Source organism: Dromiciops gliroides, chromosome 1 (assembly GCF_019393635.1).
Source record: "Dromiciops gliroides isolate mDroGli1 chromosome 1, mDroGli1.pri, whole genome shotgun sequence".
Lineage (NCBI taxonomy): Eukaryota > Metazoa > Chordata > Mammalia > Microbiotheria > Microbiotheriidae > Dromiciops > Dromiciops gliroides.
Window position 1 is genome coordinate 626042081 of NC_057861.1, and position 26183 is coordinate 626068263.

Here is a 26183-nt window from a genome sequence, read left to right on the forward strand (position 1 = left end):
GGGAAATTGAACTAATTGATATCTAAGATTCCTTCCAGCCATAAATCTATGATAATAACATTTAATAGGGATAAATTTAAAGTTTTATTCTTGGGTTCAGAAAATAAACTGAAACTACTAAATGAAGCTGGGGGGTGACTAGATAGCAATCTATAAAAGCTGAGGAGGGAGAAAATTTGGAACTATTTTTTAAATTAATCTTTAAAATTGTCTTTACGTGAAAGTGGGGGAAAATAAATATTATTTGAAAAAAAAAGAGCTGAGGATCTAAGTGGACTTTGAGATCTATGTGAGTTATCTGTGTGATGTAAGCAAAAGAACCCAGTATTGGTTTTAGGATGCATGGAGGATTAGCATTCCAAAGTCATGCTCTACTCCTCTGTAATCACACCACTCGGGGATGTTTGGGTTCAATTCCAGGCAATGCATTTGACGAAAAGCGTTGATAAGTTGGAGGAGGGCCACTTAGATGGTGAAGGGCATTGAAATTATGCTGTAAGAATTAAGTAGAAGGAACTGGACATCTTTAGTTTAGAGAATCCTTAGGCGGGGCGTGTTATCTACCTTCAAGTATTTGAAGGCTTATCTAGGAAGAGGGATAGTTGTCCTCCTTGAACTTAGACCGCAGAAGCAGGAGCAGGAGATAGAAGTTGCTGAGGGGCAGATTAGAGCTTGCCAGAAAAGGTAGCGGTTTCCCTCAATTAGCCGGCGATCTTTGAGCAAGGGCTGGGTAACTACTTGTCAGGCGTTCGTAGACGCGGGTCTTGTTCATTTATGGGTTGGACTGGCTGATCTCCGAAGTCCCTTCCAAACTTTGGATTCGGCGACATTTATTTATTTTATTAGTAGAATTGCCTTGCGGCTAGCTTTAGTTAAGATTAAATATTTGCATTCCCAAAGCATATGACAGTTGGATGAGAGCTGGAATGGAGTAGAGCCCACTAGGGAAAGCCAACTCAGAGCTAGGCTTTAATTGGCATTGGGACTGCCCGCTGAGGAAAAAGCCTTCTAGCAATGCAGATCGGCACCTTCTCTTCTCTGCAATTTAGATTCTATTTATTAACGAGTCAGTTTCCTCTTTGGCAGTTCTCTATCCCAATTAAAACACAGGTCTGGTCCAAATCTCTCCCCTACTTTTTCTTTTCTCTCCCCCTCCCCCTTCCCAGTCCTCTCTGTCTCTCGGTCTTTTTCAGGGGGAGGTGTACGTTATCTTTATTTCCACTTCTAATAAAGTGTTTAATTTAGATATATTCAGGGGTGTGCTGAACCAGCTCGTACCAGCTCCTGAAAACCGATTGTTAAAATTTCAGTGTGAGTATTTATGCCTTGGAAATCGCAAACGTTACAAATCAGGGGTTGATTTATTCTTTGTTGATTGTCTAGACTTGAGATGGAGAAAAATGTGAAAAATGCAGATTGAATTAAGTGTGTCAGCATATATTCCGCACCTTCCCCCGTTAAATATTTAGCAAGTCCCCCTCCCCCACCAATTCTTATCTTCGTTTTTCTATCTTTTCAGTTCTATATAGTGAGCAAACAACCCCACAAGGAGTTTGTGACCAAAGAGTCTTGGGCTGTTTTTTGCCAGCCTGCCAAAGGAACTTCCCTCCAAAAAGTTACACTCGGTTATGAAGGAAGGGCACCCGAAGTGAGGGCATTTGATCTTATGACGGTGCAGGGAATCCAAGCCAAAAAGACCTCCGCGTCTATTTCGTTTTCCCTGTCGGGCTGAACTTTTCCCAGAGGTTAAGCAAACTAAGTTTTCTGTAGCTGCCCTTGAGTACCAGAGGCTGCTCTTTCCGCACGGGTTGTCGGTCCCTTTAAGAGACTTGGGGGCGTGTAGCCAGCATGCCTCAGTCCTTCTCTTACTCTCCTCCAGCATTAAAGGGGAAAACGCAATCTCCCAGCCGCAGAGCGAGTTAAAGCTGAAGGTAGACTGGGAGAGTTTGGCAGCCACCTGACCGGGTCTGGTCGGACTGTGCCGGGCTGGGTGGTCCCGCGGGGACGGGGCCGAGATCAGAAGGTGCCCCCAGCCCCCCACTTTTGCTTTGCCACCTCTTCTCCAAGCTGGGACCCCCTGACCACGTCCTGCCTCCCCGGAGAGCCGCGGCGAGCGCAGAATGTACACGATCACCAAGGGACCCAGCAAGTTAGCCACGCAGCGGAGGACAGGTGAGGAAGGAGGAGCCCGGGAGAGGGCTCCGGGGGCACTTCACCCCCTCCTCTCTCGCCCCCACCTTGCACATGGAGTCGCAAACCCTCGTGGTTTAGGGGTGGTTTTTTTTTTTCCTTCTTAAAGCGACCATTGGGGGTTTTTCAGAGCGGCTCGACGCGCTGTCACTCCCCACCGAGAGGGAGGCGTACGACGATTCCTCCGCTAGAGCCCCCACCTGCTCCTGGGGCGCCCCGGCCTGTGCCCCCGCAGCCCCTTCCCCCGGGGCCGGCAGCTCCAGGGACCGTGCCAGCTCGGCCCGCTCCCACCGGGCCGGCGGTGACGCGGAGTCCCCGTTCCTGCAGGTCCCACGCAGCAATTGGAAAGCAAGCTGGGAGAGCATCTGAAATGCCGCGGTCAGTGCAGCAGCCGCAGCAAGGCCGCCGGGCCCCTGGCCTCTGTCAAGGTGAGTCAGCCGCCGCGCCCCTGCGGCCGTCCTGCAGCCCCTTCGCCTGGGCCTGGGGGGCCCCCATCCCCCTGGGGCCACGATCTCCAGCCCAGACCCTGCCTCTTCTCTGCTCCCCCGTCCCACCTCCCTCCCCAGCGGCTCCCAGTGCTAGGCAGGGTAGCTTGGCGGAGGAGGGGTGACCTTGTGGAAAGGTTACTGGGGAGTGTCATTGCCACATGGCTGGGGGGAGGGGGAATTCGGGTAGTCTCCACTTTGGCCCGCCCGCTCACCGGAGCAATGTCCTTTCCTGGAGGGCGGGCTCCCAGGGTGATCCTTCCCCGCCTCCCACTCCCCGGCTTCCCTATTCCCCCTGGAAGCCTACACCTCCACCCCCCCCCGGTCCTTCCCCCTGCCCCTCAGCCTTTGGCCCCGAGGTTCCCCCAGTCCCAGACTCGGCTGGGCCGTCAGGCACGAGATTGCCTTGGCCCTGGCCGCCAGCTGAGCTGGGGGATGGAACGTGTCCTGGGTGCCGGAGGTGGGGCTGGCAGCTGCTTCCTGCTGCTTGGTGAATTTCCTCGGGGCCTCTGAAGCTTGAAGTGCCCCAAGGCCGCTCCACGCAGAGTTTGGGGAGGCAGGCCCAGTCCTCTGCTTCCCAGACCAGCTGGACTGAATGACTTGGCTCAATCGTCTCAAAAGCTGCGGCCCTTGGAAATGCTAGATCACAGACTGCAGCTTTAAGCACTATTCTCACAAACCCTATGGGAAGCTAAGTGGGGTATAGTGAAAAAAAGATTATGGATCTTAAAAGTATAAGGGCCTGGATTCAAAATCTGGCACTTTAATTTACAGAATTTATGACCTTGGGCAACTCCACCCCTCTGGGTCTCATTTTTCACATCTGTCTAACGAAAGATTTATAATAGATAATCCCTAGGAACCTTTCCAACTCTTACATTCCGTGAAACAGGTAGATTCATTGTTCAACAAACATTTATTAAGCACCTATTGTATACTCGGCATGGGAATACAGAGGTGAAATGTCTTGAGTCTTGGGGGAGGGGGACAGAGTAGGCATTTATGTGTCAGGACCTTTACAAATACTAACTCATTTGATCTTCACAACAATACTGTGAGGTAAGTGCTAGTATGATCCCCACTTTACAGTTGAGGAAACTAAGGGAGACAGAGATTAAGTCACTTGACCAAGGTCACACAGCTAGTGTTTGATTCAAACTGGTCTTCCAGACTCCAGTCCCAGGGCTCTCAACATTTAGCTACCTTGCTGCCTAAAAGGGTACACAGCTTATAAGGGTCAGAGCCAGGACTTAAACTTAGGTGTTCTGGCTCTAAGACGAGTTCTCATTCCTTTATACCACATTACCCATCAACATTTTTGTAGTTCATTATGATTTAGAAAGTCCTTTCACTCAGAACATGTATAAGGCCCACTCTCCCTCGACCTCCTCCCCCCACCCTCCACTCTCTAGGTGGGGTATTAGGGCTAGGAGCATCTTTAAAACTGTCAGGCATCATTGTAAGTACTAGCTACCAACCATTTTGCCCTATGCCACATTTTGTAAGAGGCATTGGAAAACTGGAACTAGTGCTGGTGAAGCAGGCAGAGGAGATTCCCATGATGCCATTCAGGTAATTGTGTGCACTTTGAGTAATTCTTAAATTCAACAAGCATTGATTAACTGCCTCCTGTATGCCTAGCGCTACTCTAGGTGATAGGGATGCAATGACAGTAACAAAATAATGCCATCATATTCGTTCTGCTGGAAGATACAATATGTTAAGTCAATATAAAGTAATAGTACAACAGGGCTGGGGAGGAAGGTAGAGCCAAGAAAGGAGGAGAGAAAAAAATATATAAACATGTGGCTTTCTAAGTCAATATACAGTTCTCAGGGATCCTCAGGGATGGTTTGTATAGGAGGGAGCACCTGAGATGTGCACTCCCAGAAGGAAGCTGAAGGATTCTGAGAGGTGGAGCCGAGGAGGGAGGGCTGTTTGATACTGAGATGATGTGACCAGCAGACCAATCCAGGGGTGGCCACAGCTGGTCTGTCTTCACCCTCTCCTCTTCCTACCCTCCTTTAGCATTTGCCACTTGCCACCTGGAATTGGGTCACTTTGGTATACTCTTTTTTTTTTGTCGAGGCAATTGGGGTTAAGTGACTTGCCCAGGGTCACATAGCTAGTAAGTGTTAAGTGTCTGAGGCTGGATTTGAACTCAGGTACTCCTGACTCCAGGGCCAGTGCTCTATCCACTGTGCCACCTAGCTGCCCCCCTTAGTATACTCTTAAATGAGAAAAAGAGAGGGTTCTTAACTTGATTTTTTTTTTTATCAACTCTTCCCCAGGAGAAAGGAGATACTTCTAGGTACTTTCTCCAAAACTAGAACAATAAATAGCTGGAAGCAGCAGGGGTGGGGGGTGGGGTCTGGGCTTTGGGGACTATCAAAGGTCTGGAACTTAATCTTGGCACTGCCCTTATCTTCCCCATTGCACAGATGAAAAATCGAGGTACCGAGAAAGGGTCACTAGTTAGAATTTGACCTAAGGCAATTTACTTAAACTCTCTATGCCTCAGTTTATCTGTAAATTGAGGATAGTAATCCCTGCCCTGCCTGCCCCATAGGGTTATTGTGGATACAGTAATGGATGTAAACTATTATGAAAATTGTAGTCCTCTTTTGGTTCTTGTTGTAATCTGTTATTTCATTGGTGTGGGGCAGTGGTGTCAAACTCAAATAGAAACCTTGGCCACTAAACCATACATAAGGATCCCTATGAGCTGTGTATTGACTTAGAAAACCACACGTTTCAGTGTTGTTTTTTTTATTAATATATCAATACATTAAAATCAGATGGGAACTACAGTGTAAGGGCCATAGGAAATCAAAAGGATTGTGGGCCTTAGGCATGTGTTTGAGACCTCCGGAGGAGGAAGCTGCCTGAACTAAGGCAGATGAGTGACTGTTGCTACTGAGGGCCTCAGGGAGTTGCTTTCTGTGCCGAAGAGTTGTTAAAGTTCATGGATTTGTCAAGAGTCTTACCCCTACTGGGTCAGAGGCTACACTTGAACCCAGATCTTCCTGACTCTGAGCCAGGAGAGGTTCAATAGTCTAATTCCCTCTTCCTGCATGGTGAGAGAATGGAGAGACTCACAGAAGAGTGAAATAAGTTGCCCAATGTCACTCAGGTAAACAGCAGCAGAGCCAGGTCCTCTGAGTTCATATTCAGTCCTATTTCCATTGTACCAAGCTACATCTCAGTAGATTTTGGATATATGCTCAGTAAGAAAACTTTTCACAAAGAGGTCTGGGGTCCAGTGAGTGTTCTCTTGTTTCCATTTGAGGTATTTCTTTATATTCCTTATGCTTAAAGCTGAAAGAAGGTAACATGCGCTAGGCCCTAGACTTCTTTCTCTGAAAGTTTTGTTATTTCTTGAGTTGATTTAGTCAGGTCTGATTCTCCATGACCCCATTTGGGGTTCCTCTTGGCAGAGATACTGGCATGGTTTGCCATTTCCTTCTCTAGATCATTTTACATATGAGGACACTGAGATAAACAGGGTTAAGTGACTTGCCCCAGGTCACACAGCTAGTAAGTATCTGAAGTTGTATTTGAACTCAGGTCCTCCTCACTCCAGGGCCAGCATTCTATCCACTGTGCCACTTAGCTGCCCCTCTTATATCTTACTTTGCCCATATCCCAAATCTGCTGGGGTTGTTAATGCCTTGGTCATCACCTCCATCGGTTTTTCCCTGACCTCTTGGAGTACCCATTTCCCCTAATTTTCTATTGTAGGTGAGGAAAAAAAATAACAGATGAGCTGAGGCAAAATTGCATTAAAAAAAATGCAACTCAACATATCCAGAACTGAACTCATTATCTTTTGTCCCTAAGCCCTCCCTTTTTCTAATTTTCCTATTCCTATCAAGATTACTATCAAGAACACCTCATTTTCCCAGTCAGACAGGCTCACAACCTTGGTGTCATCTTCAATTCCTTCCTCTCACCTCCCATATCCAATTGTTTAACAAATGTCACTTTCATGACATTTCTCCTCTTTGTCCCCTTCTCCTCTGACATTTCCATCACCCTGGTAAAACATCTTCCTCACTTTCCCTCCTAGATTATTGTAGTAGTCTTCTGCTTGGTCATGCTGATGATCTTCCTAAGGCTCAGATCTGACATCTCCTATTCAATAAATTTCAGTAGTTTCCTATCACCTTCAGAATCAGATATAAAATGTCATGTTTGGTATTCAAAGCCCTTCATAACCTGGCTGCCTTCAACCTTTCCAATTTTCTTACACTTTACTCCCTGTATTCTGGGATTCAGTGACACTGACCTCCTTGCTATTCCTTATTGAGAGTCCCTTTTCTCAAGATGATCTCAATTTTGTCCTGAATATTTCTTATTTGCACATAGTTATTCACATGTTGTCTTCTTCCTTAGACTCCCTCCTTAGTTTCTTGAGGAGGGGCTGTTTTTACCTTTTTTTGTATCCCCAGTTTTTAGCATAGTCCCTAGCATACCCTTAGTGCCTAATAGATGCTTGCTGACTGACTGACTTAAAGTACAACTTCACTAGATAATTCAACTAGAACCAGTAAAAGAAGGTCCACATCTATAATGGTAAAGTTTACCAAGGCATTGTTTAGGCATTGTGTCTTCATGACCCCATCTGGGGTTTTCCTGGCAAAGAAAATGGAGTGGTTTGCCATTTCCTTTTCCAGCACATTTTACAGATGACAAGACTGAGGCAAGCAGGGTTAAGTAACTTGCCCAGGGTTACTCAGCTAGTAAGTGTGGAATGTGAACTCTTGTCCTGCCTCCAGGGCTGGCTGTACTACATAACTGCCCACTTACAAAGGCCTTATATTTTTATTACAAAATGTTTATATTTAACACACCCAGACTTATTCATTCTCTCAGTAGCTAGAGGGAAGGAAGGAGGCAGTCTGGCCAGGTAAGGCCAGGATTTGTGACCAGCCCTAGAGAGGTGGAAAAGGGAGTGGGTTAATCCAATTAAAGTCCTAACATCAATTAGAAGAGAAAAACCCCAGATCAGATTTCTTGCCTGCCTTCCCAGCTTTCATCCTAACTGTGGGACAGAAGAGCTACAGCTTGCTCGGGTCTGAGTATCTGTTTATTAGGGATAGGAAAAATCTTACCAAGATTTAAGGGTTTTAGTTGTGAGTACTTGCTCCCTTTTTGCTTGGATTATTTTTGGGATATTACCTTCCACTTTGGGGGACAACAGGGATCTGGCATCATAGAGAAGGCTGGGGAGAGGAAAGTTTGGGGTGTTAAGTGAAGCCACATCAACTTAGGAAAACTAAGAGGCCTGTTCTGCTCACCACCTAGATCATTTCTTTTTTTTCTTGTATGTTTTGTTTTATATATATATATATATATATATATACATATATATATATATATATATATATATATATACATATATATATATATAGAGAGAGAGAGAGAGAGAGCTATTTGTTGTTTTTTTATATCATCTGTATTTCCCAGTGCAACCCTACCCTTACTTCTTCCAGAGAGCCATCTCTTATAACAAAGAATAAAAAAGGAAAGGGGGAAACTGTTTAGCAAACTAATGATATATCAAAAAAAGTCTGTCATTATCTGCAGTGTTACACACCTAAAGTTCCCCATCTCGTCTATTTCTTTCTTTTTTTTTTTTTTGCAGGGCAATGGGGCTTAAGTGACTTGTCCAAGGTCACACAGCTAGTGTCAAGTGTCTGAGGCCGGATTTGAACTCAGGAACTCCTGAATCCAGGGCCGGTGCTTTATCCACTGCGCCACCTAGCCACCCCTCGTCTATTTCTTTGGAGGCAGCTGGCGGTGCAGTGGATAGAAAAGCCTGGGCCTAGAGTCAAGAAGTCTTGAATTCGAATCCAGCCTCCATTTGCTAGCCATATGACTCTGGGCAAGTCATTTAACCCCTGTTTGCCTCAGTTTCCTGCTAACAGCACCTACCTTTCTGGGTTGTTGTGAGGATCAAATGAGATAATTACAAAGCCCTTAGCACAGTGCCTCTATAAAAGTTAGCAGTAAGGGGCAGCTAGATGGCGCAGTGGATAGAGCACCGGCCCTGGAGTCAGGAGTACCTGAGTTCAAATCTGGCCTCAGACACTTAACACTTACTAGCTGTGTGACCCTGGGCAAGTCACTTAACCCCAATTGCCTCACTAAAAAAAAAAAAAAAAGAGAATCAATTAACTGATGGCTATTAAAAAAAAGTTAGCAGTAATATGTGTTATGTACACCTTGTAAATGTTAGTTATTATTATCACTGGGTGGTTTTCAGGATGAAAGGAAGAGAATGTTTGTGAAAAGTGCTTAACACAATGTCTAGCACATAGTAGGTGCTACAAAAATGTTTATTCCCACCTTTCCCTGTTGGAGTCAAGCTTGGTCATCATAATTCCATAGCATTCGGTTTTAGTTGTTTGTTGTTGTTCCATTTCTATTCTTGTGGTCATTGTGTACGTTGTAGATTGCTGATCACCAGTTCATCTAAGGCTTCCCATACTTCTCTGTATTTATTTACCATATTTCTCACTTATAGAACAGTGTGATGTGGAAAACTTCTTTATGGGGGCTGATGAGGGGTGGCTTCTTACTCTCCAGTTCCATGGACCTCTCTACCCAAGCACCATGTGACTGAGACTCCCCACCTGGACTCTGTTCTGTCTCCCCACGTATCCTACCCCTCCTCCAATACATACCCTGTACTTTCCCCGCTTTGTGCCTTTGCAAGGGTAGGGTTTATTAATTTATCCAATCAAGCCATCCCATTAGTAAGGATACCTTAATGAGGCAAGAAAGATCTCCCCCTTCTCTAGGCTTTCTCTGTTAAGCTTTTGAGTCCTTCCCTCTCCTCCCCACCCCCAGTTCCTGATTCCTTTGAAGGGGATTTAGCTGGAATGCTGCACTTGTTCCATTCTCAGGAATGACCTTGGTTCTCAAATAGCTTGATAATTTATAGATGACCCCTCCTGCAGGACCAGATTTCCTCAGCCTATCCAAATGCTCTTCCTGTGCAAGATGACTCCGTTCTAAGTACTTTTAGCTCTGAGTCTAAAGTCTGTGATTGATTGATAGCTTGAGACTCATCCTCATCTCCTTAAAGTATCTTATCACTTCCTTTAAATGGGGTGACTTGATTGAGTTAACCAATCAACCCAATTCAGATGCCTTCTCTGCCCTGATAATTTTCTGATCTCATCCCCATCAGTGGCAAGCCTTTTTCCTTAGATGTCATATAGCACTTGGTTTGTGTCTACATCTCATCCCCACACTAGAGTGTAAGCTCCCTGAGGGAAGGGACAATGTCTCAGCTCAACTTTTTAACTACTTAGCATTTAACATGGTTCTTTGTGCATAGTAAGCCCTTAATAACTGCTTGTTGAATAAATGAATGAATGAATAGGAGAAGTAGAGAGGAAGACAAATTCTGATTTCATACAGTTATAGAGCTACATGAAGTAGAATGAGCCTTCCTATCCATATCTACCTGGAACTGCTGATGGGTGACCTTAGGCAAATCATTCCCCTAATACTTATGTGACTAATGGTAAGCCATTTGTGTTGTCTGGGCCACAGTTTCCCAGTCAGTAAAATAAAAAGGTTGGGCTAGTTGATCTCTAAGGTCCCTTCTGTATAAAGATTCACGATCCTGTTATCTATGAAATCAGAGAGACATAAGGGATTCTGGCCACCTGACTAAGACACCTAAATTCTCCCAGATATAGGGGGAAGTCTTTAGCGGTAGATGTCTTATAGTCTCTTGATAGCCTAACCAGAGTATCCTTGGTTGGTTTTGTTTTGTTTTAAGTGACAGATGCAGTGAGGTATATGTTACCTGGGCCTCAGGAGTCACATGGTTGGGGAATTTTAAAATTAGAAGGGATCTAAGGAATTTTAACTTGTGTTCTCTTTAGGGAAACAAAAGATGTGTGTGTGTGTGTGTGTGTGTAGATCCCTAAAAACAGCAAGATTAATATTAGTTCAGTTACACAAGGCTTGAAAACACTTTCCAGGCATCATTTGAGTTGGAGGTAGGTGCCTTGAGTATTATGGGTACTATTTGGTTTAGGAGCTCAGAAGTATAGGACTAATTTTATAATGGCTCATATACATATCTAATTGGGCATATCTTCCATGACAAGTGGTTAGGTAGAATAGGGCAAAGAGTTCTCTGTTGGCCAGTTTGCTTCCTGGAGGGTTTTGGGTTTTGGGAAGTGGGGCTTGATTAAAGAGGAATTGGAATGCTATTGGAAGTTGAGTGCAGTCCACGTGTATGGATGAAATGGTAAGCTTTCCAGAGCTCTAACAAACTCAGTCAGCAAGCCTGGAGAAAATAGTAGATAATTAATAGAGTCCTAGTTCCCAGTCTGCCCAGATCATTAGAGCTTGCCTTTGAGCCTGACAGATACTCCAGCTGAGGCTACAATTATAGGCTTCTTCTGCACCTATCAATGAGATAGACTGTGCCTCCCCACTCTGGAAACCCAATCCCGCTTTGAGACCTGGTGTATAGTGAAACGCTTCTCCACCTACTTAGAAGAAAGCATCTCCCTGGATAAACAGAACATATGGACCATTTCTGACCAATTACTATTTGGCTAGGAGGTAATTTAGATAATTGTACCCTGAACCTTTCTGTGAAATAGTGTTTTGGTTTTTATCTGCTGACCTCATTCAGAGTTTGCAGGAGAGCATCAGTTCTATCATCAAATCTTTCCATAGATATTTACTAGCTGTGTAACTGAAGGCAAGGCCCTTACCTTTTCAGTATCAGTTTCCTCATCTGTAAAAAGAAAAAATGGGCACGTAGGTGGTGAAGTAGATAGAGCACCATCCCTGGAGCTAGGAAGGCCTGAGTTCAAATCTGGTTTCAGACACTTATTAGCTGTGTGACCCTGGGTAAGTCACTTAACCCTGTTTGCCTCAGTTTCCTCTTCTGTAAAATGAGCTAGAGGAGGAAATGGCAAACCACTCCATCATCTCTGCCAAGAAAACCCCAAATGGGGTCACAAAGAGTCAGATACGACTAAACAGCAACAACAAAATGGGACTCATACTAGCACCTACATCACAGGAGTGAGGGTTGCAGGAGATAGCCTATGTAAAGAGCTATAGAAATGATAGATATTAGCTCTAAATGTGTCCTCTGCTTGCCCCTCATTTTTGCTCATGCAGGTTCTTCTTCTCAACCTGGTGGCTTTGACCAGTGAACATTAAACTCGGTTCTTGAATTCAGTGTCATGCCCATAGGCGTATAGGAAGTATCCGTGATTTTGTGGGATGAAGGAATGATTCCTAGCTCATGGTAGTGATATCAGAGGAGGGGAGAATTCAGTTCAATTCAACATTTAACTAGCTGTGGGATACCATGTCTCTGAACTTCAGTTTCCTCACCTGAAAAAGATGTAAGGGATTGCCTTACTTACCTGATGGGTGTATTGCCTATTTTGAAAATTCTAGAAACACTGAATAAAGCTCTTTTTACCTTTCTTTGCATCCTCAACAATTAGCTCAGTGCTGAAGCACTTATTTAAGTCAATACTTGTTGATTGATTGATGACCTCATAGCTTTGAGAGCTTCCTTACACCTAGTGTGATTTATTGGGATGGATCCAGGGGCTGAGAATTCAGGTATTTATTCAATGTCTACTTTCTATGCAAGGCACCAGGCTAGGCTTTGGGGGTGTTAAGGCAGAATGGGAAATTGTGTCCTGCCTCCAAGAAACTTAGATGCTTAGAGGCAGGGAAGGGCACATCTTGGGAAACAACTTGTACACAGAACAGCACGTACAAAGTAGACATGAAGGGAATCCAGGATAATTTCAGGAGAGCTGAATGCTAGAGTGCTAACAATGGGGGAATCACAAAAAGTTTCAGGTAGGAGGTGGCCTCTGAGCTGAGTCTAGAAGGGAACTGAGAATTCTAGGAGGCCTTGGATTCTGGGCTCCCTGAGTCGTCACAGACCTACAGCAATTCTGGACCACTTTGTGAGAAATTTCATTTAAGAACTTGAGAAACAGGCTTGTTATATTCTTGGCTGGGGGCTAATAAAAACAGCTTAGATCTATTTATTCAGTGCTTTCCTCATAACAAACCTGAGAAGGTGGCAATGATGATAACAATAGCTAGTATATAGGGTATATAGAGAGCTAAGATTTATCTTGTTTTGATCCTTACAGTGACACTGGTGGGGTGGGTACTATTATTATCCCCATTTTATAGATAGGACAACAGAGGCAAACAGGGTTAAGTGACTTGCCCAGAGTTACACAGCTGGTACCTGAGATCATATCTGAAGTATTGTCAGGGTGGTGGATACTTACTCCATTGACAGTACGCTCTAAGAATGAGACCATTTTTCAGAGTTAACTGGCTGAAAAAAAAAAAGGAGAATTACACTTCCGCTAACCTGGTCACGAGCCTCTGAATTTACCTAGCTTTACCTTTACCCAATCACCAGGAACGTGCCCAAAGCCTGTCCATCTTGATGGCACCTCCTAGGGCCTGTGCTCCACTGGCATGGGCTGGACTAAAAATCATTAATGTTATGTAATCCGCATTTACAGTCCTCTTTAAGCTTCACAAGACACATTCTCCACAACAGTACTGTGAGGAAGGTAGGCATTATCATCCTCATTTTGAAAACGAGGACACTGCGGCTTTGGGGGGCTAAGGAACCTGCCCTTTGATCACAGTCTGTGTGCTTTAAGGCTTGTTTTTTTTTGGGGGGGGTTGTTTTTTTCGGGGCAATGAGGGTTAAGTGACTTGCCCAAGGTCACAAAGCTAGTTAGTGTCAAGTGTCTGAGGCCAGATTTGAACTCAGGTTGTCCTGAATCCAGGGCCGGTGCTCTATCCACTTCACCACCTAGCTGCCCCAGAGATCCTGCTTGTTTTAAGAGACCTTAAGTCTATTTGAGAAGATCTCTTAAGCTGAGCCTCAGCAGCTTCTCTCAGCTCCTCGAGGTTGAGCCTAGGCCCGAGTGTGGTTCTCTGCTTCATAGGGAAAACAAAGGAAGCTTGGTTATCTTTAACACCTATTAAGGAAATAGTCAGTCCCATGGCCAAGTAAAGGGGAAGCTGTGGGTGCATGGCCACCCCGAGGTCCAGGCCTAGTGCCCATCCATCCCCAAAACAGTGGCCTTCTTTGTTCATAGGTCCTCTTGGCAGAGCAGCCCGCTGAGAGGAAACCTCCATTAGCTTATCCTTCAGGCAATGGCTTCCATTTTGGTAAACCACACCACAGTGATTATGGTTTGGATTGTGTCCGTGTCTGTCTGAAGCAAAAAGGGTTGTAATGAAAACATGAATTTTAGTCTGCTAATGGCTCCCGAGTCAGGATTATTTGACAGGCTCAGATGTGGGATTCCTTATGGGGGTGAGGGGGTGACAAGATGAGGGACCTGCATGATATTATTATTATTTTGGGGGGGGGCAGGGCAATAAGGGTTAAGTGACTTGCCCAGGGTCACACAGCTAGTAAGTGTTAAGTGTCTGAGGTCGGATTTGAACTCGGGTCCTCCTGAATCCAGGGCTGGTGTTTTATCTACTGCGCCACCTAGCTTCCCCCGACCTGCATGACAGAAGAGAAAGAGAAAGCCCATTAAACAGCAGAAGGATTGGATATAGGCCTGTAGGCTTCAGAAACAGCTACAAATACATCAACCAACCAGAGGTAAGTCAGCTTAGAAAAGGCTCAAAGCAGAGGTCACCAAAAGGGAAATTTGTCTAGGCAGACAAAAATGTCCTAGAGGGGGCAGCTAGGTGGCATGGATAAAGCACCGGCCCTGGATTCAGGAGTACCTGAGTTCAAATCTGGCCTCAGACACTTGACACTTACTAGCTGTGTGACCCTGGGCAAGTCACTTAACCCTCATTGCCCTGCCCCCCCCCCCCCATATCCTAGAAAAGAGCCATGTTTTAAAATTTTTTTTTTGTTTTGTTTTTTTTTGGTGAGGCAGTTGGGGTTAAGTGACTTGCCCAGGGTCACACAGCTAGTGCATGTCAAGTATCTGAGGTCAGATTTGAACTCAGGTCCTCCTGAGTCCAAGGTCAGTGCTTTATCCACTGCGCCACCTAGCTGCCCCCATGTTTTAAAATTAAAAAAAAATTTTTTTTAACTGAAAAGATCCATGTTTTAAAGAGGTGCTGTCAGTTATTTCAGGAATGTTGAAGCCCGAAGGTGGAGTTCAGGGGTGCGTCAGGATATAGCAAAGAGAGGCAGGAGATCCAAATGAATCAGGCATCTTTGTAAAGAAATAGAATAACATCCCTAAGAGACTGATCCCTGGAGCAAACTCAAGGATAAGTCTGGCTCCCTGTAATTTTCACCTCTCTACATGAAAGGTTTTTTTGTACTGGGAATGACTGGCAGGAGGAATGGAGGCTTTAAAGAAAAAGGGTATTGGAGAGAAATCAGAAGGCCCACAGGGTCTCAAGAGGAGAAGCCTCTGAACACCTTGGGTAGTGGCAAGGACAGCAGGGAGCCTTCTGGTTGGGGATATCCCGACCCAGTTTCATGGAAGTCTTTTCTTCAGATGCTCCCCCTCCTGCAAGCAGCCCCTGTAGCCCAGTTACTGCTCTTTCCAACTGGGTCTGACTCAGCAGTTTGGAACTGGTTTTGAATTGGGGAGTGCCTCCCCCCTCTATCACTCCTCTCCAACCTCTGTTCCCCAGCCTCAGTCCCATGAGTATTATACTGTCCCCCTGAAGGCAAAATGTTTAAATTTTCTTCATGTCAGCTTTTATGGATAATCGGGACTAACCTGTACTGGAACTATATAGGTGTGTGTATGATTGCAGACCCCCCTTCAGTCCGCCAGCCTTCACCGCAGGAGAGCAGGGGGACTTCCAGCCTGGCATTTTCTTAGTATTCTGGACTCAGGCTGGAAAGTCAAATCCAAATCCAACTGGTTTTTTCCTTTCTCCTACAGACCTGGTCACTCAGGTTTCTGGGTTTTTAATTTAGGACAGACTATAGATCATGCTTATGGTCCCTTTGAGCTCCAAGAGTTTAAAAATTTTTTTTATTTTTTTAAATTCTAGGCTCTTTGTCCTTGAGTGAGAGGCAGGCTCTTCATTCAAGAATTAATTGGCTTCTCCTTTGTGCCAGGTCTAGGGTGGGTCTGTGAGTGGGAGACAAGAAGATTTTTGTTGTTCAGTCCTTAATCAAAGTTTAAAATACATGAATCATTTTGTTTGTTTTTATAGTTTTGTCAACTCTTCCACTCTTCACAAATCTACTGTTCTGCCACTTCCTTCCCCAGCTCATTTTACAGATGAGGAAACTAGTGCAAACAGGATCACACAGCTAGTAACAGAAGATGGTAGTAAGGATGATGGTAAAGAGACACCATGCTGTAGTGAGCAGAACTCTAGGTTTATAGTCAGGGAGGAGATGCTGGTTTGACTCCTGCTTCTGATGCATACTGACTTCGTGATCCTGGAGAAGTTCTTTTACCTCTCTGGGCCTTAGTATTTTCCTCATCTATAAAACGAGAATATTATCTTTTAAATATTTATATTTATTTAAATTATTATACCTGTGTTCAAAGGGTTGTTGTAGAATATGCAGTTTGTACAGGTAGCGATTACAGTGGTGAGTGCTAGATTGGGAGTTATAGGATCTGGGTTCAAATCCTAGCCCTGCCACATAATACAGAAGCTCCCTTCTGGGGAAGGGCCCTAGACCAGCCTTAGCTACCATGCTCCCCACCAGCTCTTCACATCCTCTTTTTTTTTTTTTTAGTGAGGCAATTGGGGTTAAGTGACTTGCCCAGGGTCACACAACTAGTAAGTGTTAAGTGTCTGAGGCCGGATTTGAACTCAGGTACTCCTGACTCCAGGGCTGGTGCTCTATGCGCTTCACATCCTCTTTTTTCTGGGCTGTGTTCCTCATTAGAATATAAGCTCCTTGGGGGCAGACACTAACATTCTTTTTTTGAGTGAGTTTATAATCCCAGTGCTTTTAACACAGCACCTGACATGGTAAAGGCTAAACAAATACTTATTAACCAACTAACTTGGCCTCTGGGCACCTCAGTTCCTTATCTGTAATGTGATAGGGTTGGACCAGATCATCTCTGAGGTCTCACTTCACTCTAGAGCCACATTATATGACTTATTGTTAATTGTAACATCCCTGTCCTTGGGGAGTTTATAATCAGCTGGAAAAATGAGACCAAGCACCAAGAATGAGTCAGAAAACTTGGATTCCAATGCTAGAGCAGTCTGTTTGTGATTGTGCAACCTTGACAAGTTCTCCCCCACCCTTCTTCAGCTTCTGCGGCTGGATAACCAGGGGATGGAACTACAAGGTTCCTAAGGCCCCTTCCTGTTCTGACAGCCTGTGACTCTACAACACAGTATACAATTAGTGCTAAATTGAATGGCTCTGCCCTTCCTTACTCTAAGAATTCTCTGAAGGGAGAAGAATGGAGCTGGGTGAACTCAAGCTTGCCTCTAAGAAGAGAAGCAATGTGTGTATTCTGGGGGTGGGCTGTGGTTCACTCCTTTGTGGTACTCACACCTCATTTAGCCCGGCCCAGTTGGGTTCTCTCTACCTTGTCTCCTCCTAAGTCTCAGCTGGGCCATCTTGGTCTTGGCTCGAGGTGTTCGGGGGAGGGAGCTGTTGCTTGTAACCACATGCCCTTTCCCCCATAGAGCAGAGGCTGTGGCAAAGATTTTTATATAACTTCTGGCCTCAGCTTCCAGGGCAAGGGAGGAAAGGTGAAGACATCCATTAGCTAGCTCTCCAACCTTGCTGGGGCTTCTATTTGCATTCGGCCTTGCCCAACCTTCAAGGCCTTTCTGGAACAAAACAACCTTGAGTGACAGGATAAAAATCCCATAGGCATTTCAGTCACAGAGTCAGGAGGTTCGATCAACTCTGGCAATTTTGGTCCTGTGCTCTTGGGAGCACTCAAGAACGATTTCCCTTTTACTTCTTTCTTTCCTTCTATAATGATAATAATAGCTAGCATTTACATAGCACTTAATATGGGGCAGGTACAGGTGCTAAGCATTTACAAACATCTCATTTGATTCTCACAACCGCCACCCTGGGAGACAGGTGTAATATAATAGTTAACATATGGGAAGCTAGGTGGGTGCAGTGGATAGAGTGCTGGGCGTGGAGTTAGGAAGGATCATTTTCATGAGTTCAAATCTGGCCTCAGACATGGACTAGCTGTGTGACCCTGGGCAAGTCACTTAACCCTGGTTGCCTCAGTTTCCTCATATGTAAAATGAGATGGAGAAGAAAATGGCAAACTGCTCCAGTATCTTTGCCAAGAAAACCACAAATGGGGTCACAAAGATTCAGACACAATTGGAAAAGACTGAACAGGAGCAACATCATGTATATGGTGCTTACTACATGCCAGGTACTGTGCTAAGTGTTTTACAATTATTATCTCATTTAATTCTTATAACGATTTTTTGGGGGGTATGTATTATTATCCCCCATTTAGCAGTTAAGGAAAATAAGGTAAATAAGGGTTAAGTGATTGCCCAGGGTCACACAGTGAATAAGTGTCTGAGGTTGGATTTGAATTCAGGTCTTCCTGACTCTAGGCCCAGTGCTACCTAACAGCCAATTCTGAGGGGCTGGGCTCTGAATATGTTCTGGGACCCAGCTTCATATACACATGGTCCTGCTATCAAGCCAATATCAAAACCATAAATTTTAGAGCTGGAAGAGACCTCAGAAGTTATCTAGTCCAATATTTGCATTTTAGAGATGAGTAACCTGAGGCCCATAAAGCTTAAGTGACATACCCAAAGCATACACGTAGTAAGGAGAAGAGCCCAGAATTTTTGTTTTGTTTTTAACATGTGAAGTCATGCAAAACATTTATTAGCCATGTTGCAAAAAAAAAAAAGGTAAGAAAAATAAAGAAAGCAAAAAACAATATATTTCAATCTACACTGAGAGTCCATCAGTTGTCTCTCCCCGAAGTGGCTAGCATTTTTCATCATAGTTCCTTTGGAATTGTCTTGAATCATTGGATTGATCAGAGTTGCTAAGACTGTCATAGTTGATCATCCTTATAATATTGCTGTTACTGTGCACAGTGTTCTCCTGGTTCTGCTCACTTGACTTTTCATCAGTTCATGTGTCTTCTCAGGTTTTTCTGAAAGCATCCTATTCATCATTTCAATAGTACATTCCGTCACAGTCATATACTACAACTTGTTCAGCCATTTGCCAATTGATGGGCATCCCCTCAATTTCCAAATCTTTGCCACCACAAAAAGAGCTGCTATACATATTTTTGTACTTATAGAGCTTTTACCTTTTTATGATCTCTTTGGGATACAGACCTAGTAGTGGTATTGTTGGGTCAAAGAGTATGCACAGTTTTATAGACCTCTGGATATAGTTCCAAATTGTTCTCCCAAGTGGTTAGACTAGTTCACCATTGCTTTAATCTCCCCATTTTCTCCATATCTCCTCCAGAATTTGTCATTTTCTTTTTCTGTCATTTTAGTCAATCTGATAGATATGAGGTAGTACCTCAGAGTTGTTTTAATTTGCATTTCTCTAATCAGTAGTGATTTAGAGCATTTTTTCATATGACTATACATAGCTTTGATTTCTTCTGAAAACTGCCTGTTCGTATCCTTTGACCACTGATCAATTGGGGAACAGCTCTTATTTTTATAATTTCGCTCAGTTCTCTATTTATTTAGGAAATAAATTGAATCAGAGTTTAAACTCAAGCCTTCTTTTTACCAAATCCAGTGATCTCTAGTCTATGCCAATGTCATTTGACTAATCTTAACATCTTTCAAAAGGGCACAGAAACCTGGGAGCAAAAAAGAGAATAAACCAGTGACTCTACCCCCTAATTGGACTTAGAGATAGCTCCTACATACTTTTAGTGCTAATAATTGCTGGTCTTTAACTTCACTAAATTGGAGCATGTGGTATAGTGGAAAGAACACCAGATCTGGAGCCAGAATAAGTAGGTTTGAAGTCAGACTCTATAACTTATTAGCTGTATGAGCATGGGATAGTAGTTTTTCCTTCTCTGAGACTCAGTTTCCTTATCTGTAAAAAAATGAATGGGTTGTTCCCAGTGGTCTTGAAGATCTCTTCCAGGTCCAACATTGTGTGATTCCAGTGTCAGTCACTACTACCCCCTTTTTCTTTGGCTTCTTCGAGATCTAACATTAGCCAGACTTTTTTTTTAAAGGCCAACTGCATTGGGTGATGTTCACATCAGCTAGGGCTTGGATGTTAGCCAGGACACATGCAGATCTCAAGACAATCCTCTTTATTTATAGCACCCCTTTCATCTGAGACACTGGGAGAAGTTTGCCCACATCAACAGATGGGAAACTTGGAGGCCCAGGAAAATGTGTGAAGCAGATCTCTTCTCCCATTCTCTACATAGTCTTGGCAAGGTTGCTATTGACCTGGGAGGGTAAACCAACATTGCTGGTCACTGTGGGGTTGGAGAAAGTCAGCAATCTAAATGGTGGTCGGGGTTCATAAATAAGACTCTTGTCTGACAGGTTTCTACAAACCCGAAGACTTTTCTTGCCTTATCTTTCTTTTCTAGTTGTAGCCACAAAGCCAGTCCTTTCAGAGATCAGTTGGGAGGGGGGGAGGGAAAGGGATTAATTCCCTACCTCAGTGTAAGGAATTTGACCTAATCAAGGCAGTTGCTAAGGGTTGGGTGAAAGTTGTCTGAGTGTGCCTGGACTAGTAACTCAGGCAGTGGGGAACCTGGCGCCAAATCCCTCCCATGCATATCATGTTCCTCTGTGAGGTGGGGAGGGCCTAACCAAACCTTTATTCTCTCTCTGCACCTTAGTTCTGAAAGGAGTCAGCACATTTCTTGGCAGAGTAGAGGAGAGGGAGGGCAGAAATAAGCATTTATATAACTCCTACTGTGTGCCAGGCACTGTGCTAAGTGGTTTCTTGTTGTTTTACAAATATTGTCTCATTTGATCTTCACAACAACCCTGTAAAGGAAGTACTGTTATGCCCATTTTTCAGGTGAGAAAAACTAAGGCAAACAGAGGTTAAGTGACCTGCCTAGGGGTCACACAGATAGTAAGTATCTGAACTCAGTTCTCCTCAGGAAGGAGGCAGAAATAACACACCCTACCCCTTGCACCAGACACTCAAAAATTGATCAAGGGGCAGCTAGGTGGCACAGTGGATAAAGCACCAGCCCTGGATTCAGGAGGATCTGGCTTCAGACACTTGACACTAGCTGTGTGACCCTGGGCAAGTCACTTAATCCTCAATGCCCCGACCAAAAAAAAAAAAAATTCATATCTATCAAGCTCCTACTCTGGGCAAGGAACTGTCTGTACAATGCACCAGGAATACCCTAGGAATCAGTGCCTGGCCCTATGCTTTGTTTTTTTGTGATGCAATTGGGATTAAGTGACTTGCTCAAGGTTACACAGGTAGTAAATGTCAAGTGTTTGAGGTCGGATTTGAACTCAGATCCTCCTGAATCCAGTGCTGGTGCTTTATCCACTGCTCCACCTAGCTGCCCCACCCCCTTCATCATTTCTTATAGCACAATAGTATTCCTCCTTTATATAGCATGTGCTATAATTTATTCAGCTATTTTCCAATTGATAGGCATCTCCTACCAAGCAATTTCAAGAAGGAAAGAGTAATAATGATGGGGAAAATTGGGAGATTAGGGGAAAATATCTTCTAGGAGGAGCTATATTTTGAAGGACTTAGAGGTTAAGAGGGAATACATTTAAGACATGGGGGATGGGGCAGCTAAGTGAATAGAGCACTGGGTCTGGAATCAGGACAACCTGAGTTCAAATACTGCCTCAGCCACTTACCATGACTAAAAAATAAAATAAAAAAGACATGAGGGATGACTTATATGCCAAGTCACAGAGGCAGGAGATAGAATATGGTGAACAAGAAACTTGTAGAGTGACCAGTAGGAAATAAGGCCACAAAGGCAGGGGAAAGCCAAACTCTAGAGGCCTTGAAATGCAAGCTGAGGATTGTTTGGTCTGTGGGCAAGCAACTTCTCAAATGGTTTTAAGTATTTCTGAACCCTGGTCAGAGGTAGCTGGGAAATTCAGGAAAGAAGACTCGACAGAATTCTGCCTTGGTGTTTTGGACCCTAACGCAGTATTATCTTCCTAGGTTCTCTTTGGGACTAGAGGTTATCTCTTTCAGCACTCATATGCAGGTAGTAGGCCACAGTACTAGGAATAATCCTCACCTATGCTATTTCCCAGAAACTATACATCTGTGTGGTTTGCAGACTGTTTAGCAATAGCCCATGAATGCTTGGGAACCATCACTGGGTTTGAAATCAAGAGGAACTAGGTTCAAATTCCAGTTCTGCTACTTATTAATTACCTGGGTGACCTTGGGCTAATGATTTAACCTCCCTGGGTCTTCACATCTTCTATAAAGTGAGAAGGTTGGGCCAAATCATCGAGAAGAATCCTTCCAAATCTGGTTTGGATTAAGCTTTAAAAGTGACCCCTTGAGCTGGCCATAGTGGCACACACCTGAATTTTTTTGGGGGGGGCGGGCAGGGCAATGAGGGTTAAGTGACTTGCCCAGGGTCACACAGCTAGTAAGTGTCAAGTGTCTTAGGTCGGATTTAAACTCAGGTCTTCCTGAATCCAGGGTCGGTGCTTTATCCACTGCCTCCTAGCTGCCCCCACACACCTGAATTTAACCAAGGTTGCTTCGAGGATCAAACAAGATAATATTTGTAATGTTTTTAGCCTGCTACAAAGTAGATGCCTAACAAATAATGTGTTTCTTTCCTTCGTGCTTCTTTGTATCATCATGTTTGTCTTAGAGGCAGGTAGGTGGTGCAGTGGATAGGCATCTGGATCGGGATTTGAACTTGAGTTCAAATCTAGCCTCAGACACTTAATGGCTGTGTGACCCTGGGCAAGTCGTTTAATCTCTGTTTCCTCAATGTAAAATGGGGGATACTAGCAGCCTTGAAGGATTGAGGATCAAATGAGATAATATTTATAAGAAGTGCATGGCATGTAGCAGATGCTTCCCTGTTGGCTGGGGAGGGTTAGGAGGGCAGATCTTTTAAGCTCTAGAGTTCAGGGTTGTGGTGTGCTCTGCTGACTATATGTCTGCTCTGTTTGATAATTCTATGTTGAATTCCTGAAGTCAGGCCCATCAAGTTGCTTAAGGAGGGACAAGCCAGCCCAGGTAGGAAACAGCTGGTCAAAGCTGTTCTGAGCTCATCAACAGTGGCCTTTGCATTTACTGCCTGGGCAAGATGGGGAGACTGAGCCTTTAAAAAAAAAAGTAACCGTGACCACAAGCACATAGCAGGGAATGTTGTCTGATCTCTGTCTTATAACGTGTCTGCCTATGGGCCAAAATATTTCTGGCCAGGGCTTGTATCCTGGGGCTGCTAGGCCAACTAGAGTAGGAGGGTGGGGATATTTCTAGCTAGCCCAGGGGCTCTGTCCTATAGGAGGACCAGAGTGTGGCAACAGCTAGTGAATGCTTTGCCAAGGCTCTAGATAAACAGAACCTGGCATCAAGGGAACCCAACCAGAAGCCCTCCAATGCCACTCAAGCATAGTCAGCCTCTGGGTAGGACTATTTAATTAAATGCTCCTAGATGGAAAACAAGAGTATGTAATAGTCAACCAATTCTGCTGTATTCCCTTTTCCATTAAATCCTTGCTAGGACTTCTGGTGCCTTAATCACTTGGGTGATATGTAAGTATTGCCTAAAAATACTGACCAGGGAGCTGTTTTTTCCCTTATCCCTAACAGCCTGGCCCCAAAGCTTGTGTTCAACAGAGTGAATGGCAGGCGGCCGCTGGCCACGACTCAGTCCATCACGGCCACAGAGGAGAGTTACACACTTGCCCACGAGGAGAATGTTCGCTTTGTCTACGAAGGTAAGAAGCCCTAGACTATCTTTGGGGACCAATAGGGGTAGCAAGGCGAGAATTGCTTCCATATTCATGGGCATAGAATGTCACAGCTGTAGGGGAAAAGAAAACATAGGCTATCACAGCTGGACGAGACCCTAGAAAACATCTCCTTCATTTCAGAGAAGAGAAAACTGGGGCCTTGGGAGAGCACATGACTTGACTGGACAAAGAGGGCAGGGCCAACCCCTGTTTACTCAACCCGGGCACTGCCCTTTCCTCCACTGCATTTACGTTTTTCACTGGGTTTATCTCTGATTAATGATAAAAATAAACCTGCACTCTTTGAATTCACTCTGTTAACAAAGACGGGTACCCTAGAAGCATGTTGGGAGGTAGAAGGAAGGCTATGCTATGTGGATGCAACCCAGAGCTGCTTTTTGTTGCTGATGGTATGTTAAAGGAGCAAGTCATTTTCACAGAGTGAAGGAATAAAGCATCTGTGGGGAAAGTGGTGGGTCATTCAGCTCTGTCCCTTTCTCTACCTATTCTTGGTTGAGTTGGGCAAAGGCCAGAAGTGTTCTTTCCCTGGGTGGAGTCTCCAGATTTCATGTTTCTATCTTTCTTTCTTTCTTCCTTTTCTTTCTTTCTTTCTTTTTCTTTTTTGGTGAGGCAGTTGGGGTTAAGTGATTTGCCCACAGCTAGTAAGTGTTAAGTGTCTGAGGCTGGATTTGAACTCAGGTCCTCCTGAATCCAGGGCTGGTGCTCTATCCACTGCGCCACCTAGCTGCCTCTACTTTTTTTTTTTTGATCAGGCAATGAGGGTTAATTGACTTGCCCAGGGTCACATAGCTAGTAAGTGTCAAGTGTCTGAGGTTGGATTTGAACTCAGGTCCTCCTGAATCCAGGGCCAGTGCTCTATCCACTGCACCACCTAGCTGCCCCTGTTTCTATCTTTCTTGCAGCCTGGCAGCAGGTGGAGCAGCAGCTGGTGGGGAGCCAGGCAGGTGAGAGTGGGCCCAGGCCTGTGCAGTATGTGGAGAAGACACCTAACCCCGGGTTGCAAAGTAAGTGACCTCTGCTCTCAATCTTCCCTATTTGATGACTCTCCCCACTTTGGCCCCTGTGGTGACAAAACCATCCCCGGGTTTCAAGATAATCTAGGTGGAGCTCAAGACCACAAGGGGGTTGTAGGTACCATCATCAGGCTCCAAATCACGAAGTCCTTTGTGGGCTGGCTTTCTCCATATGGGTGGTACTGGTGACTGTGGTCCTCACCTGAGCTGGCAGAGTAGATAATGGCTGTGAAAAGGAGTGAGAGTCCAGGCCACCCAGATTCCTTATACCCTTGTGTGGTGGAATGAGCAGGGAAAAGAAGAGTTTGGCTGGACTGTCTCTGCCCTGGCAAGTCATTGGCAGCAGATTCCAACTCCCTTCAAGCCCTGTTCAGGGTATTACTCAACACTGTGCACCTGTTAGTCAAGAACATGCCTTCTTTTCAGCTCTTCCTGTTTTCTCTCCAGCTATGGAAGGGTCTTGTCTAACCCTTCAGGTAGGTGTGCTGCCACTATTTTTTCCCCTCATTTGAATAGAAGTGAAACCTCAGCCAGAATGGTCACAATAATACATAATAGCAGTACCCATTCCCATCGTGCTTACAAAGGGCTTTCTTCATCACAACCCTTTGAGGAATCGTTCTCCAGATTTTAAGTTTGAGGAAACCGAGGCCCAGAGAGATAATAAAGTGATTTGCCACAAGGCTAATATAGGTAGGAGTCAAGATTTGAAATCAGATCTTCTGACAACAGACCACTGCTCTTTGTACCCTAATATCCCCTCAGTGAGGCAGGAGCCAAGCTGGCCTGAAATTCAAGAGCCTGGAAGCTAGGCTGAGCATTGGTGCTCAGGTGTGTGTTCTCCAGCTCAGTCTTCTCCTTCTTTCTCTCCGTAGACTTTGTACCCATTGACTTGGACGAATGGTGGGCCCAGCAGTTTCTGGCTGGGATCAACAATTGCTCCTAAAAAGCTGCATTGGGAGGAGGAGAGTTGCCTATAGTCAGGGGCCATCTATCTGCTGACCCAGAGCAGGCAACACCAACAGAAGAGGACCACTGCCTCCTAAGCCAGCCCCCTTGCCCGGGGGATGGGGCAGGCACCTGCCATCCCAGAAGTGCCAGCATTTGGACATTTGGAACTGCTGCAGCCTCTGGCCAGGCTACCTGGGTGCTACATGTAGTGGGAGGGGGAGCAGAGGCCTGTCTGGCCCCTCCCACCTTGACTTTGCTCCTGCCCGTTGAGCCCAGTAGGAAGCCCATGCAGAGCTGGGGTACAGCTCTCCAAGCCAATAAAGAATTTAAACCTGCCTGGCCTTTTGCTGTCCCAGGGGTGCTGTGCTCTGTGTGTGTGTGTGTGTGTGTGGGGAGTAGTTGGGTGGTTTGGTGTGTTGTTGTTTTTTTAAGGCAATTGGGGTTAAGTGACTTGCTTAGGGTCACACAACTAGTAAGTGTCAAGTGTTTGAGGTCGGATTTGAACTCAGGTCCTCCTGACTCCAGGGCCGGTGCTCTATCCACTGTGCCACCTAGCTGCCCCTTAACTAAATTCTTTAAAGACTTCTCCCTTCATCTTTCTTTGGTTTGATATGAACAAAACCTT

General features: G+C 44.9%; 1 protein-coding gene across 1 annotated transcript; it reads left to right on the forward strand.

Moving 5' to 3' along the window:
* The first annotated feature begins 1870 nt into the window (after positions 1-1870).
* On the forward strand, positions 1871-25893 carry MCRIP2 (MAPK regulated corepressor interacting protein 2). Its single transcript, XM_043976923.1, is given in 6 exon segments — positions 1871-2172; positions 2518-2566; positions 2568-2618; positions 23431-23558; positions 24497-24598; positions 25483-25893. Coding segments are annotated over 6 exon segments (453 nt in total). The 5' UTR covers positions 1871-2120; the 3' UTR covers positions 25554-25893.
* Positions 25894-26183: the final 290 nt, after the last annotated feature.